This window comes from Pagrus pagrus, assembly GCF_965226575.1.
Source record: "Pagrus pagrus genome assembly, chromosome: 21".
In the NCBI taxonomy this organism is placed as follows: domain Eukaryota; kingdom Metazoa; phylum Chordata; class Actinopteri; order Spariformes; family Sparidae; genus Pagrus; species Pagrus pagrus.
Window position 1 is genome coordinate 14,853,412 of NC_140208.1, and position 12,608 is coordinate 14,866,019.

Sequence of the window (12,608 nt, forward strand, 5' to 3'; positions counted from 1 at the left end):
GCTCATGTTGGTCTTTCTGTTGAGGCACTTTTTGAAAACTGATGGGCAGCCTCTATTCACTGTGCAGAGTGAGGGTAGGGGAGAATAATGTGGTCAGCTTTAAAGTAGAGTGGGCAGTTTGGGTGGGTTGAGAGGTCAAAGCCGAATAGAGAACAAGTGTATAGCGGTGCAAGAGCATGTTTATCTGGCCATGTTATCCCTCTGAAGTACTGAAGGGAGGAGAGCGAGGAGCCCCCTTTGTTCCTCAAGAGCCTGCAGATGGCTGTAATCCCTTCCAAAATGCGCACTGAAAATCAATCAAGACAGGGTGGACATGGTGTATGAGTGTGGAGGCGGGCGACACTTTTCTCAGGGAGGGGGTCCCGCAAAGAAACACAAGTTGGGTCAAACAAGCGTCTTTGGTGCTTTCCCGCCAAAAAAAAGTATTGTAAGGAAAGACAGAGGGAATGAATTGCGACCCCCTCCAACGAAGGCCCGCTCGCTACTCCTCCGTTTGAGCTGAACACAGCTGCCATCCCCTCGCCGTATCCTGGGGCTGACATCGCCTGCAGGGGGTACAACCACAAAAAGCTCCAAACACTGACATCATACTCTAAGAAGGCCACTTGGAGACATTCACTGTGGCAGGATAAGGAAACAGGCTCACATGGCAGAAGAAGAGAGAAGACGCACACAATGACAATGCTGATCAACATGCTGATGTTTAGTAGGTGTAATGTTTACCAAATTAACCATTGTAGTTTGCATATTAGCAGGCTAACGTGCTAATTATCACTGAACTCAAAGTGCATCTACGGCTGATTGAAAAGTGATTCGTTCTGTAGGTATTTGGTGGTAAATCAAATTTACTATGATGTAACGTGAGGGGGACATGAATCATCAAAATGGTTGTAGAGCAACAAAAATGTGAACCTCAAGATGGCGCTAGAGGAAAGGTCAGGTGATTACCAAAGCCAATAGGATTCCTCGGCAGTGAACACATGAATGTCTGGGTAAAATCCTTCCCTATCCGTCACGTAGATGGTGAGATGTTCCACTGGAAGTAAAAACTTAGACCTGCAGGTAGCACTAGATGAAAAATCACCAAAGTCATGATGGTTCATCCTCTGGGCACCATGGTTACCTGTACAAATTCCATGGTAATGTGTCATATAGTCAAAAAATGTATTTAAAAGCAAAAAATATCAACCTCATGGTGGTGTTGGAGGAAATGGCAGGAGAACCCCACAGTCAGTGGGATTTAACCTTTGGAGACCATGAATGTCTGTGGACCATTTCCAATAACTGATGAGATATTTTGGTTTAAACCAAAGTGGTGGACTGTGTTACAGACCAGCATTGCCATCCTCAGAGCTAGCTGCTACCATGACTACAAACTTTTTTTTAAAGTATTAATATCACATGATCATTTCCTGACGGTAACTTGCATGTTTCTACATTTCCTCATCTGTCAACACAACTCTTTATTAAACAATGACACTTGAATTGTGTGTTGCTTCCTCATGGTGCTGACATCAGCCCTCTGGATACTAAACCCCGGCCTGAGAATTGACCCACTACAAGGAAACACACCTGTGTACAGATAGGCTCTCCAAACCCCACCAATTAACCACCAGGATTAATGTTCTCTACCTAAACCTGTCTGATTGTCTACACAAAGGGGAGAAACCTCCCTCGCAGATCAGTTCAGTTCTTGTCCTGCTACCTGCCACCCACCTCTTTCTCCTCAGAGAAGTGGTGTTGAGTTACATCCTCTGAGACATATTGCACTGTGCCTATTGTTCAAATTGTTTATTAAGGAAAGAGGTAGGCAGGACGAAACTGCCACTCACAGTGGTTTTGTTATGTTACTAGTATCTCATTGCATTTTTCCTTCTGCAAAACGCAGCTTCAGGGCAAGATTTGTCACCAGATATGGCTGCCGTGCAGCACTGTGAAACTTGTGAAAACTTGACGAGGATGATTTAATAGCAGTCTTATGATGAAAAATTCTGCATTTAAACTATGCTACTTAACAGTAATCATACAGAAATTGTATGACTTAATCAATTGGTAACATGTTTATTAAGGTATGTAGTTCTGTTCCTCTCAAGACTCTCCATCTCTGATTTCCTACAGTTCCCAAAATCCATTAGAGCAATTGCCTGAAACAAGCTGTGATGGTACAGCTTGTTTATTAATGATAGGGAAATAGACGTATGTGATAGATACCCAGCAAGCAAACCTACTCATAAACAATGCTGTATATATTTAATACCAACTAGTTTCTAGTCCAAGAGCTGTTATTCTTTCTTTGTCTTAAATCATCACTGTACATATATTTTCTTGTAGAATATGACCATGCAGATTGGTTTAAAAATATATTATTTAAAAATTCTGAATAAAAATGTCTATAAACAACAAGATCTTTGTTATATATTTTGTTTGTTTGTGAGTTTTTACATTATCCCAAAAGTTTTCGTTCAAACCCGGAGAAATCTGTATTTATCTCCAGATAACGCCGCATTTCAATTGGTCTCTTTCTAACCGGCTCTTTAGCTACTAAATGCTCTACTATGTTCACCAGCTCTCTCTATCTGTCGTTGTCCGGTCTTTCCTGTCGTCCCAATTAAAATATTTTAATAAATTATAAGTAAATAATATCCACAAACCTAATATAAATATTACCTAAATGTTATCTTGTACCATTAGCAAAACTGTTCACTGATATCTGATTGAATACCATCAAAAATCTTGAGAACAAAACCGTTCATGGCTAGACTGAACAAGTGGTGAGGAGATTAACATGTCATCTTGCAATTTGGGTGAACTGACCCTTTAAAAATGTGCTTGTGATTTAGGTTTTTTTCTCTTTCTTTCTTGTAACATTAATGAAATGAAGCTTTAAAGTTACATACTTCTCACATGGTGCATTACAACTAAGTAATGTGAAGTAGCTGCTAAGAGCACTTTTCATGTTGGATCGAGTGTAGAGAAAAAGAAACAGGGAAACTTGTGAAGCCATTTATGCGCCAGACGTGCTGACAGTCGGGCGGCATGTTTATATTCCAACAAAGTGCACTCACACATTGTGCATCAGCCCAGCCGCTGTGGCCTGTCTGATGTGTCAGAAGCTCCCGAGCCCTGCTCTCCCTGCGCTCTACGCTCATTCCAGGGGAACATGTGCGCTGGAATTCTCCCCCAATTAAGACAGGGATTAGCCAGGTCCGCTGTGGGAACCGACCGAGTGTGGGAAAACAGAGGGTCTGTCCCTCTCTCCTTCCCTCACCGACACTCAGCCTCATTCTCACTCGCTCTTGTTCATAAAGCTGCCTCCCTCCCCTGTCCTTCTCACCCTTACTGTAACTCTTCCTCCTCCCTCTTCTCACCCTATATTCTGTCTTTCCTCAACATTTCTCATTTCAGACCTTTCAATTTGTCTCTTTGCAGCTCGTTCTGTGTAAGCCTCACTTCCAAAAATCCATTTCTCATTGTTTCCCCTCTCATCTTTTGTAATTATGCACACTGACCCCCTTTATTTTTTCGTCTTTTCATTCTTTTTTTTTTTTTACCCTCTTTCTTAGCCACCCAGAATCTCCATAGCTTTCAGTCCTAATTCTTCAAGGTTTTCTGAAGTGTAGGGTTCTTCTGTGCTCCCCTCTCCTGCCCCTCCTTCCTCCCTCTTAATGCCTCTCCAGCCTTCATACTGAAAGCTTGTCTGGAGGGGAGCTGGGGACTCTTGCATGAATAGTCTGAGACTGTCAGACTGAAGGAGGGGGTCGAAAAGACAGCTCATCAGAAAAGAAAAGACAGGTGTCTAAGAAAATAGACAGTTGCAGAGTTTATGCTGGCATTTTTGCATTAATTAGCCAAAGTCGACCATAAAAATAGAATTCAGCTCATCGTCTCATTGGTTTACTGCTCATAAAATCTGCAGCAACTTCAAAATTAACAATTTAGTATCATGGGAAAATTCAAGAAACAACCTATAAAACTTGAATAAGCATTAACTAAACATCCATGGGAACGGCCTGGTTGAGCTTCATGCACACTTTTCTATTGTCACCACATCTCTTTCTCATGATCTTGCAATACTCTCGCTATCGCACTGGATTCCTTTCCCTGCATTCCTCGTACTCATTGTCACCTTTTCTTCCTCGTTCCCACTCTCCCTCTCCTTTCCTTGCGTTCCCATAAATCCCTTCCCTGTGCACTCCTCCACACAAGGCTTGTCCGTTCCAATTATGGCAGGGCCGTCCAGCCCCCGGCTCACACACTCTGCACACACAGGCCGCTCTCATTAAGCCTGTATCAATTAGGCATTAACCTCCTAAAACAAAGGGCCTCTTGACGAGCGGCCCATCGCAGGCCATGTGAGGTACTTCCTCTGTATCGCTCCACCCTGCTTCCCATCCTCAGAACGACACATTCATCCAACCCCTTTCCCACTGTGTTGGCCACAGAACAAATCTGGGCCTGGAGCATCACCTAAACAGAACAGAGTAGAGAAAGTGAAGAAGCATCACGGAGTTTACTCACAGTTGTAAAGTTGATAAGGTCAGGGTTTTGCAGGACGATGACTGAACATATAGCAGGATGCTAATGTCTTTAGTACCCTCGTTAAACCTATTTTTTTAATGAGAACAATGTATTATTACTTTTTTTGGTCTTTTACTGTGTTATCAGACAAGCATAACGCTGTATTGTGTAGGTGAAAGTTTTCAATTCCCAAATGATTAACACAAAACATTAGTTTGGATTTAAAAAATTACATGCAGTTATTTTATTTCAGGTGACAAAAACAGATATCAGGTTTTGCAACAGACCGAGAGGACAGAAAAAAAGGAAAATAAATAGTTTTTACATACAGATCACAAGAAAATTCCAAGCAACTCTCTTTAAAAAAAATTAAAATGCCTTCACTGTCGTGGCACGGCCATTAAAACAAACGTTTCAACATCAAGCCTTTGTCAGGGAGTTTTATGTCAACATGTACACATCCTGGGATTTTTTAATAAATAATCTTTGCTGCGACGAAAGCCTGACATGAACGCATAAATGGGAAGCTTATGTAAAAATGACATGATATATAATATAACATCATATGAAAGTGTTAAGAAACATTTTGATAGTTGAGGTGGAGATCCGTGCAATATTACAGAATATATTGCAATACAGCTCAAATTAAAGTGATAGTTTGGGTCTTCTGATGTGGGGCTGTGTGAGGTACTTATTCCTAGTCAGTGTATTAACCGCAGTAGATGACCGTCAGCTCTGCATCAACAGGGAAGCAGGGCATTGTACTGACATATATTTAGGTGCAGACTGCATTATACTGAAGGTTAAAGTCAATAAATGGCATAATAATCATATTTATGTTTTCCATTTTAGCTATTAGTGGGTCAATGGCAAACTGATGTGTGACTTATGTAATGGTAGAAGATGACACTTATATTGAACTATGCATATTTAACCTTTTACTAATTTATTTATTTAATTTTTTGGATGTAACCTCAATATCAACGAAAGAGAGACAATCCATATCGAGACAAGCAGAAAAGAGTATGAAGCAGCTAGACGTCAACACACCCACTTGCTCATTGTGAATTCTCCGGACAGCAACATGCTCTATTCACACGTCAATGCTCAATGGGACTTTGTACAAGGGAGCTGGCAGGGTGAAGTCCTGGCCGACTAATTTGGACATTTACGTTTACGCATACAGCTCCTCCAGGCAATGGACAATTTCAGGTTAGCTAGCAATACACATGTAAATGCAACAATCTTTTGGCTCTTTCACTGAACTCTAATCAGATATTAGAACGACCACACATGCTATCATCAACCACTCCTTTTTGGAGGACTTTTAAAAAAAATATTTACTTCAACATTTCAGCATGGTAGCAAAATCCTGATTTAAAGCTTGCGTTGCCACATTTATAAGTCTCGTTGAATTTAATCAGACCATTAGATTAGATGCAAATTGTCAGTATTTGCATCATAATAGTGACCACATAGGTATTTAATAAAAAGTTGTTCACAGTCCAAGAAGGGAACTGTTCCAAAAACTTGGCACTTGGCCTTGGGGACCAGCTGTGGTGCACCCGACTTCAACTCCACTCTTTGCATTTGTGATGTTAAAATTTCTCCTACTTTTCTTGCTTTTTGTTTAAAGTACACTTCATTTGTACAAGTTTGCAAAGGTCTCTGCAGGCACATCATCCCTCTGTCTTTGTTGGCAGAGCAGCAAAGAACAACCTGGTTTTGATTTTCCCACAGATCTGCCGATGAGAGGAGTGGTCCCCAGCACCCAGCGCTTTGGCACAGTGACTATGTTGGCACGGGCCCAAGCTGAGCACCCCCCACCCCTTTTCCCAGGGCCCTGGGAGTGTAATACATTACTAACAAAATCCCACTTCCCATTCCTCTCAAACTTTCACACCCCTGCTCCCCTCCTCCCACGGCTGGCATGCCCCCTGAAAAGAGGATTGGGGTGACATGCGTATGACTCTTTCCATCTCCTCTACTATTCCCATCATTCCCCAGAGTGTTTCAGCATCAACATTTGCTCTTTTTTTTTTACATAAAACGTGCAAATATTTTTTAACCAAACCTTTTTAAACCAAACATTTGAATTCATTCTAAAAGGAATTTCTCATTTTAAACCCACGTCAGCTATGACACTAATGAAAACTATGAAACCCAGCTACCAAACCGCGCTACAAAAAAATGCAGACCCTTTCACTGTTAAAGGGATTTAAAGGGAATAGGATGCCTATTCACACCGACACTGAGGTTATAAATATGAACCCTCATTCTGGAAAAAGCCTGGCTTGTTTGCGCCGCAGTTCTCAGCACGGCATTGAGAGGGAAAGTATTCACGGGCGTGTACGTGTCTGGGTAACATGTAATGACATTATTCTCACCAGGGTGACCCCTCATTGTCACCGCGCTTTCTTCTCCCCAGCTCGTGAAATTGACATAAGCTTTACAAACATTCCAGGCATTTTTTTCTCAAGGCCGGTTTTCTTTGGGGGCCTTTCATGGAGAAAAAGAGCAGTATGAGCAGCACCACCTAGTGATGGCGTAAATGCACACCACACACACATGCTCGAAACAACACAGGTTTAAAATTAGTTTCCGCTTTTAAAGTCTTAATTTAAATAAAACCAGCTTACAAGCACAGATTCATGCACGATCACACTGAAAGGACTGTTTTCTTTTTCAGATTTAGTATTGGGTTTAAACTTAAAACTGTATTGTAAATTACATTGTAATATTTGACTGGGCTTCAGATATCGTGGCTTTCTTAATGGAGTGATGAATGAGCACTTTGGGAGCGCCCAGCCTCCTGTGTCCCATGCAGTCTGCACAGATGTGAGATCTCCTCTTTATACCTGCAGGTAGTGGTAAAGCTCAGTATAATACTCTTCTGAAAGTGAATTTTATACGACTTACACGTGAAGTGACTTCCTGACCTGCCCAGGTGCTTGTCGATATAGTCCTGCAACTCTAACACCTGCGCCTCTGCAGCTGTTGCTCTGGTGATGAGGAGGGCACGCTCCTTCTCAAAGCCCACCTGTGTGACGGAAAATAGTTTCCTTAAACAAAAGCTGAGGACGTAATTTGACAATGTGAATGTTCTGAATGGTATGGGAGAGCGTTTTGTTTACCAGTGTAGAGCCTGTGATCTCCCTCAGCTGTTTCCGTATGTCCGACCAGGATTCCTCGCGTATCTGCTCCAGTGTTGCCGGCCTGATAAAGTTACATATTTCATCATTTTTACGACACAATCCACAGCTGACTTCATTTGTCATTTGGCAAAATACAAAAATGACACTCACTCCTGATGGCTTACATTTTGAACAGGCATCTTGAGGAGAGCCACCTGGAACAGAAAAGTCGGGGTGAAGGTCTTCAATACGACATAAACAGAATATGAGTTGCAATATTTGGCTCCTAAAAAGTGAAAAACAGTTATTTATTTCATGATTTGAAGGTCAGGCTTCAATTCTAAGGATTTTTTCTTCCTGTTGAGGAGGGGGCACGACATTTAGCTAGAAATATATCTACACACACATATCTACAAAATAAATGAAAGGAAGAGCTTGAAATGTTGGGAAATTCATTTATTCACTTTCTCGGCAAGAGTTAGATGAGAAGATGAATGCTTTAGCATTAGCTTAGCACAAACATGTTATGTTAACACTATATTTTGTTTGTTTAACTTGTGTACAAACAGAAATGTAAAAACAATGGAGTTACTGATCTACTATGCAAAGTTTTTCCCAAAAAGTCAAACAATATCTTTAAAAACACATCTTAAACATAAACTGCTGACACTGCTGCACCAATCACCGTGACAAACAGGTTGGCAACGAATCTCCCATCCATCAGTGTTGCTGCATGATCTTCAGTCCACCTCTGCAGCCGTAAAGTTTTCTGTTGCCTCAGGACACACACTTTGAAGCCATTATTCCAGCTCACTGCTCACAAAGCAAACACTGTTTTGCTTTAAAAGGGAAGTATGGACACAAAGAAGAATACCAACAGACCAAATACAAACACGCACCAGACAAAACAAAAGCAGATCAATCTACTTCAAAGCAGCCATCTTTCTTCGACGCTACCTGCTCCCGGGCCGCCTCCAGCTGAGCTTCCAGCCTCGCCTTGTCCTGGCGAAGGTTCTGGAGCTCCTTCGCCGTTTCATCTCTGAGCTCAGTGGGCTCCAGGCTGAAATGGGCTTCTGGGGGTCCAGGGTCAAGACCGTTCTCTGGTTTGGCCAAGATCTGCTCCCTCTGAACCCTAAAGATCACAATGTAATGGTGTGGCCAGTAAACCATGATGGCTTAACAGGAATTTTGTGCTTGATGGCAGTGCTGGTACCTTATTCCTCCAAGTTTTATCAAACACAATCAATAGAGTATGACTCAAGTCTAAAGACACAGGTAGTCTCACCTGTACGCGATAAGGAGAGCATGATGAGTCATAGTGACCTTCTGAAGTCTCTTCTTATATGAACGCGCAGCAGAGGCGAGCTGTTCCTCCCTGACCCTGTAGGAGGAGCGAACATCCTGGAGCATGCTGTCCACAAACGCCCTCATCTTAGAAGTCTCTGAGGGGCTTTTACCTTCTCCAAGTCCATCGATGTACTCCTAAATGAAAGACATGCAGACTGAGGTTACAGCAGGGGTGGGTGTTGTGTTTGAGATACCTTACTGTTGGGCATCTGTGAGCGCTGCAACTCACAGCTATGTCCCGCAGATAGCACACAAGCCTCGCACGGTATTCTTCACTCAGCTCTTTGACTTGAAGCTGCAGCTTTGCGTTCTCTTGTTCTGCCTCCTTCACTTGACTCTGAGAGCACATCAGGACCTTGGATAGATGGATGGATTTGCACACTGCTACTTAAAATCATTTGAATGTTAATTCAGAGGTTGAAAAACAGTGATCACTTGAGAGCTGTTCTGCAAATCAATATACTCACCGCGCTCTGCTCTGATAGTTCCAGCTGGCTATCACGGATCGCTCTCTTGTTCTCCTGCTGCTCTTTACCCATTGCAACCCTGATGACCAAACACAGGCCCAACCACAAGACAGCAGTGACCAAAATCCACAGACAGCCACATCACAAGGGCAAGCAAAGAGACCACATCACACACACAGCGAATGAAGCCACAGCACAGAACAAAAATCAAAGAGGGGACCACAGAGCAGATGCGTGTGGGATGAATACTGGGACATACATCCTGAAATGGCTCTGGCTGGAAATGAAAAGATAATCATGTTTCATCTTAATTAAGCCAGTGCACGAGTAAAGGACAAACATTCAGCGGGCCTCACACTTTCTCCTCCAGTTTCTTCTGCTGCTCCTCGTAGCTGTTCTTCATTTTCTCCAGCATGTCTTTGATCTCATCTTGGTTTCCAAGTAGCTATGTGAGAGCATAGTGAGGTACCATAACTGTAGTTAGTTCACTGATGCCCCTAAAACATACATATTACATACGCTAATCCCCACAATGAGATACATGTGTTGTACAAATATACATACAGTTTTTTCCATAGTTTTCTGCTCCTTGTCCAACGCTGCCAGATCCTCAAGCTGTTGATACAGTGATGTTATCAAAGTGTAACCAGCATTTAAAATAAATAATGGCAAGGATGATAATTCAAATTGGGAATTTAGCTTAAACTAAATTAAATTGTTTTATAAATAAAACCTTTTATTGCCTCCAAAAAAGCTTTCAATTTCTTGCGCACCCAGGATTGTCAGTGAGCATAACAGAAAATTATGTGTGAAATGTTAGTCTTTGTGCACCCAAAGGTGCAGTAAATCATGATGCATGTACTGTTTGGAGAAATACGGTCCTCATGAGAGACATTTTGTTTTATCATTTTATACATGGACAAGGACATGTTTTGCTTATGTTGGATCTGCTGTAACATTTTTCTTTTAGATATCTGAGATTTATTTATATGTGTGTTTCAGTTCATTTCAGTTCAGTTAGCTGTAAGGTCGTTTACATCTGTAGTCCCTGGGCAGAAGACAGAGATAACAAAGATGTTATACCTTTGTTGAGATAATTAACATTATAGTATGAAATCAGCATCTACAACGGCAAAATGAACAATCTTAACGACAAGATTTCACAACATTAAAACATTACAACGATAACAACCAGTTTTGAGTAGATAAAAGGCTAAATCAAAATCAGTGAAGCTGCAGCACTTTCTTATATAACTTGGAACTGAATTCCAAAGATTTGCTGCTCAAACTGCGGGGGCTGATTTGCCGAACTCAAAAGATCTGTGCTGTGTTACACATTCATCCCTGTTGGTCTTCCTAGATGGGACTAACTTGATCTACGTTTAATTTGCCAACAAAACTCATTTTGGTGTTGGCAACTTCTTTAAAATACTAACACTACTTCAAAGTCCTCCAAAAGTTTCAGGAACTACTGAGAGACAAGAACTTAACTCACTGAACACTGAAGATTAATAAATACGCCGTCTCACCTTGACTCTATCGCATGACATGCGGCTGATCAGGGCCCGCACCCTGTCCAGCTCACCCTGCAGGCCCTGGGTGGTTGACCTCACACTCTGCTGCTGCTCCGCTAGCTGCCCACGGAGGGCATCCTGAGCCTTGGCCAGTGCCAGCAGCTCAGCACCCAGCTCCTCACTCTGGGCCAGCTCTTTATCATGGGCCTCAGCCAGAGCCTGGTAGTTCTTGTTCAGTGTGGCATTCTCCTCTGTCAGGGCTCGGCCGCTCTTCTCTCCTGCTTTCAGAAGAGCCTCAGCCGACTGGAGTTCCCTCAGTATCTTGTCTCGCTGCATCTCCAGCTCAGTTATTACACCGTCTTGGTTCAATATCTAACAATTGGAAAGACAGTGTAGCACACACACTGTGTACTCAAATAAAGGAAGCGTTTTATTGGCATTTTATGTACCATCACTACCATTTTGATATTATTTCAAGCAAACCCTCACCTTATTTTTCAGCTCAAACATCTCTTCTTCAAACTGCTCTCTCATCTTATTTGTCTGAATTTTCTCTTCCACAAGTTCCTTAGATATCTGAAAGGGAAGTCAGATCCCTGTGTTTCTATACTGGACAGATGTGTAGACTTAAGGCTCGTGTATGCTGTCTCTAATTAACTCTACCTTCAGTTTTTCCTCTTCACTCTGGACCAGCCTGCAGGACAGATCTGTGCTGGAGCTGGCCAACTGGCCCAGTCTGCTCTCCAGGTAGCCCACTTTGGTGAAGAGGCGTTCAGTTTTGTCACGCAGCTGCAACTTAAGTATCAGAAACACTGTTTAACAATGAGATGACAAAGCTACATTGAATTATCTCCCATGTTGGCTCCCACATTGTAGACAACTTTGCTAACCGCCTCTGAGTTTGTAGTTAGCTTAACTCATGTTCATTTCCCCTTTTCCTTTGAGCTAGCTAGCTTACCTCATGAACCAACCAACATCTACCTAGCCAAAACTGACCTTTTTCAGGAGTGAGTAGTGTGTATAACTCTTGCCTGTAATGATTGACTATTATGTTTTACTCACATTTTCTTCTGTTAAAGCTTGAAGTCGCTGCTGAAGTTCATTTGAAGTTGGCTGGTGGTTTTGTGCATCCATCTTTAGTCACTGCCAACGGCTAACTTTCCTAAATGAACGCTACTGTATCCACCAACAGTTTGTTGCCATGGCTGAACAACACAGATACAAGTGCTGTGGGCTTGTTGCTTTTTAGAGTATACTTTTTTTTTTACACCAAACACTGCTGTTTATTCATTTAACAGCAGCACCATTAATGTAGTTCAACAGCATGTAAATTTAACTGTTTTAGTATGGTGTCTTTAATTAGCCTAGATAGCAAATCCTGTTTAAGTTTGAAGTTAGCTACAATTAGCTTCCACTATTTTCCCCCATTGTTTCATAAAAATGGGGGAACCTCTAACTGCTACATTAAGTTATTCTTTACTATATGTGATTTAGCAGTCTATTATTTCAGCTAACTAGCTTCAAGAGCCTCTTTCCTGTAAAATACATTCGAGCCACTGCAATGTCATTGACAGCGGCGCCATCTTGTGCCTATAGTTGGGACAGCTGCTGTATGAGCTGTTCAAATG

The 12,608-nt window shown here is 42.0% G+C and overlaps 1 protein-coding gene across 6 annotated transcripts; it reads right to left on the reverse strand.

Annotated features, from left to right (window-relative positions):
* Positions 1–4,393: 4,393 nt before the first annotated feature.
* ccdc78 (coiled-coil domain containing 78) lies at positions 4,394–12,320 on the reverse strand. 6 transcript variants are annotated; one of them, XM_084342253.1, is made up of 14 exons: positions 12,043–12,320; positions 11,644–11,775; positions 11,470–11,556; positions 10,996–11,352; positions 10,031–10,081; positions 9,823–9,911; positions 9,467–9,545; positions 9,229–9,354; positions 8,938–9,134; positions 8,610–8,784; positions 7,824–7,867; positions 7,653–7,734; positions 7,438–7,558; positions 4,394–4,467 (listed from the first exon to the last, which is right to left on the reverse strand). In XM_084342253.1, the coding sequence occupies exons 1-14, from the start codon at positions 12,112–12,114 to the stop codon at positions 4,409–4,411; spliced, it is 1,671 nt and encodes a 556-aa protein (XP_084198379.1). In that variant the 5' UTR covers positions 12,115–12,320; the 3' UTR covers positions 4,394–4,408. The 6 variants fall into 6 exon arrangements, with proteins under 6 accessions (XP_084198379.1, XP_084198378.1, XP_084198377.1 ...); XM_084342252.1 differs by lacking the exon at positions 4,394–4,467 and adding an exon at positions 4,733–7,376 and having other exon boundaries at positions 7,458–7,558; positions 11,644–11,769; positions 12,043–12,319; XM_084342251.1 differs by lacking the exon at positions 4,394–4,467 and adding an exon at positions 4,733–7,376 and having other exon boundaries at positions 7,458–7,558; positions 12,043–12,316.
* Positions 12,321–12,608: the final 288 nt, after the last annotated feature.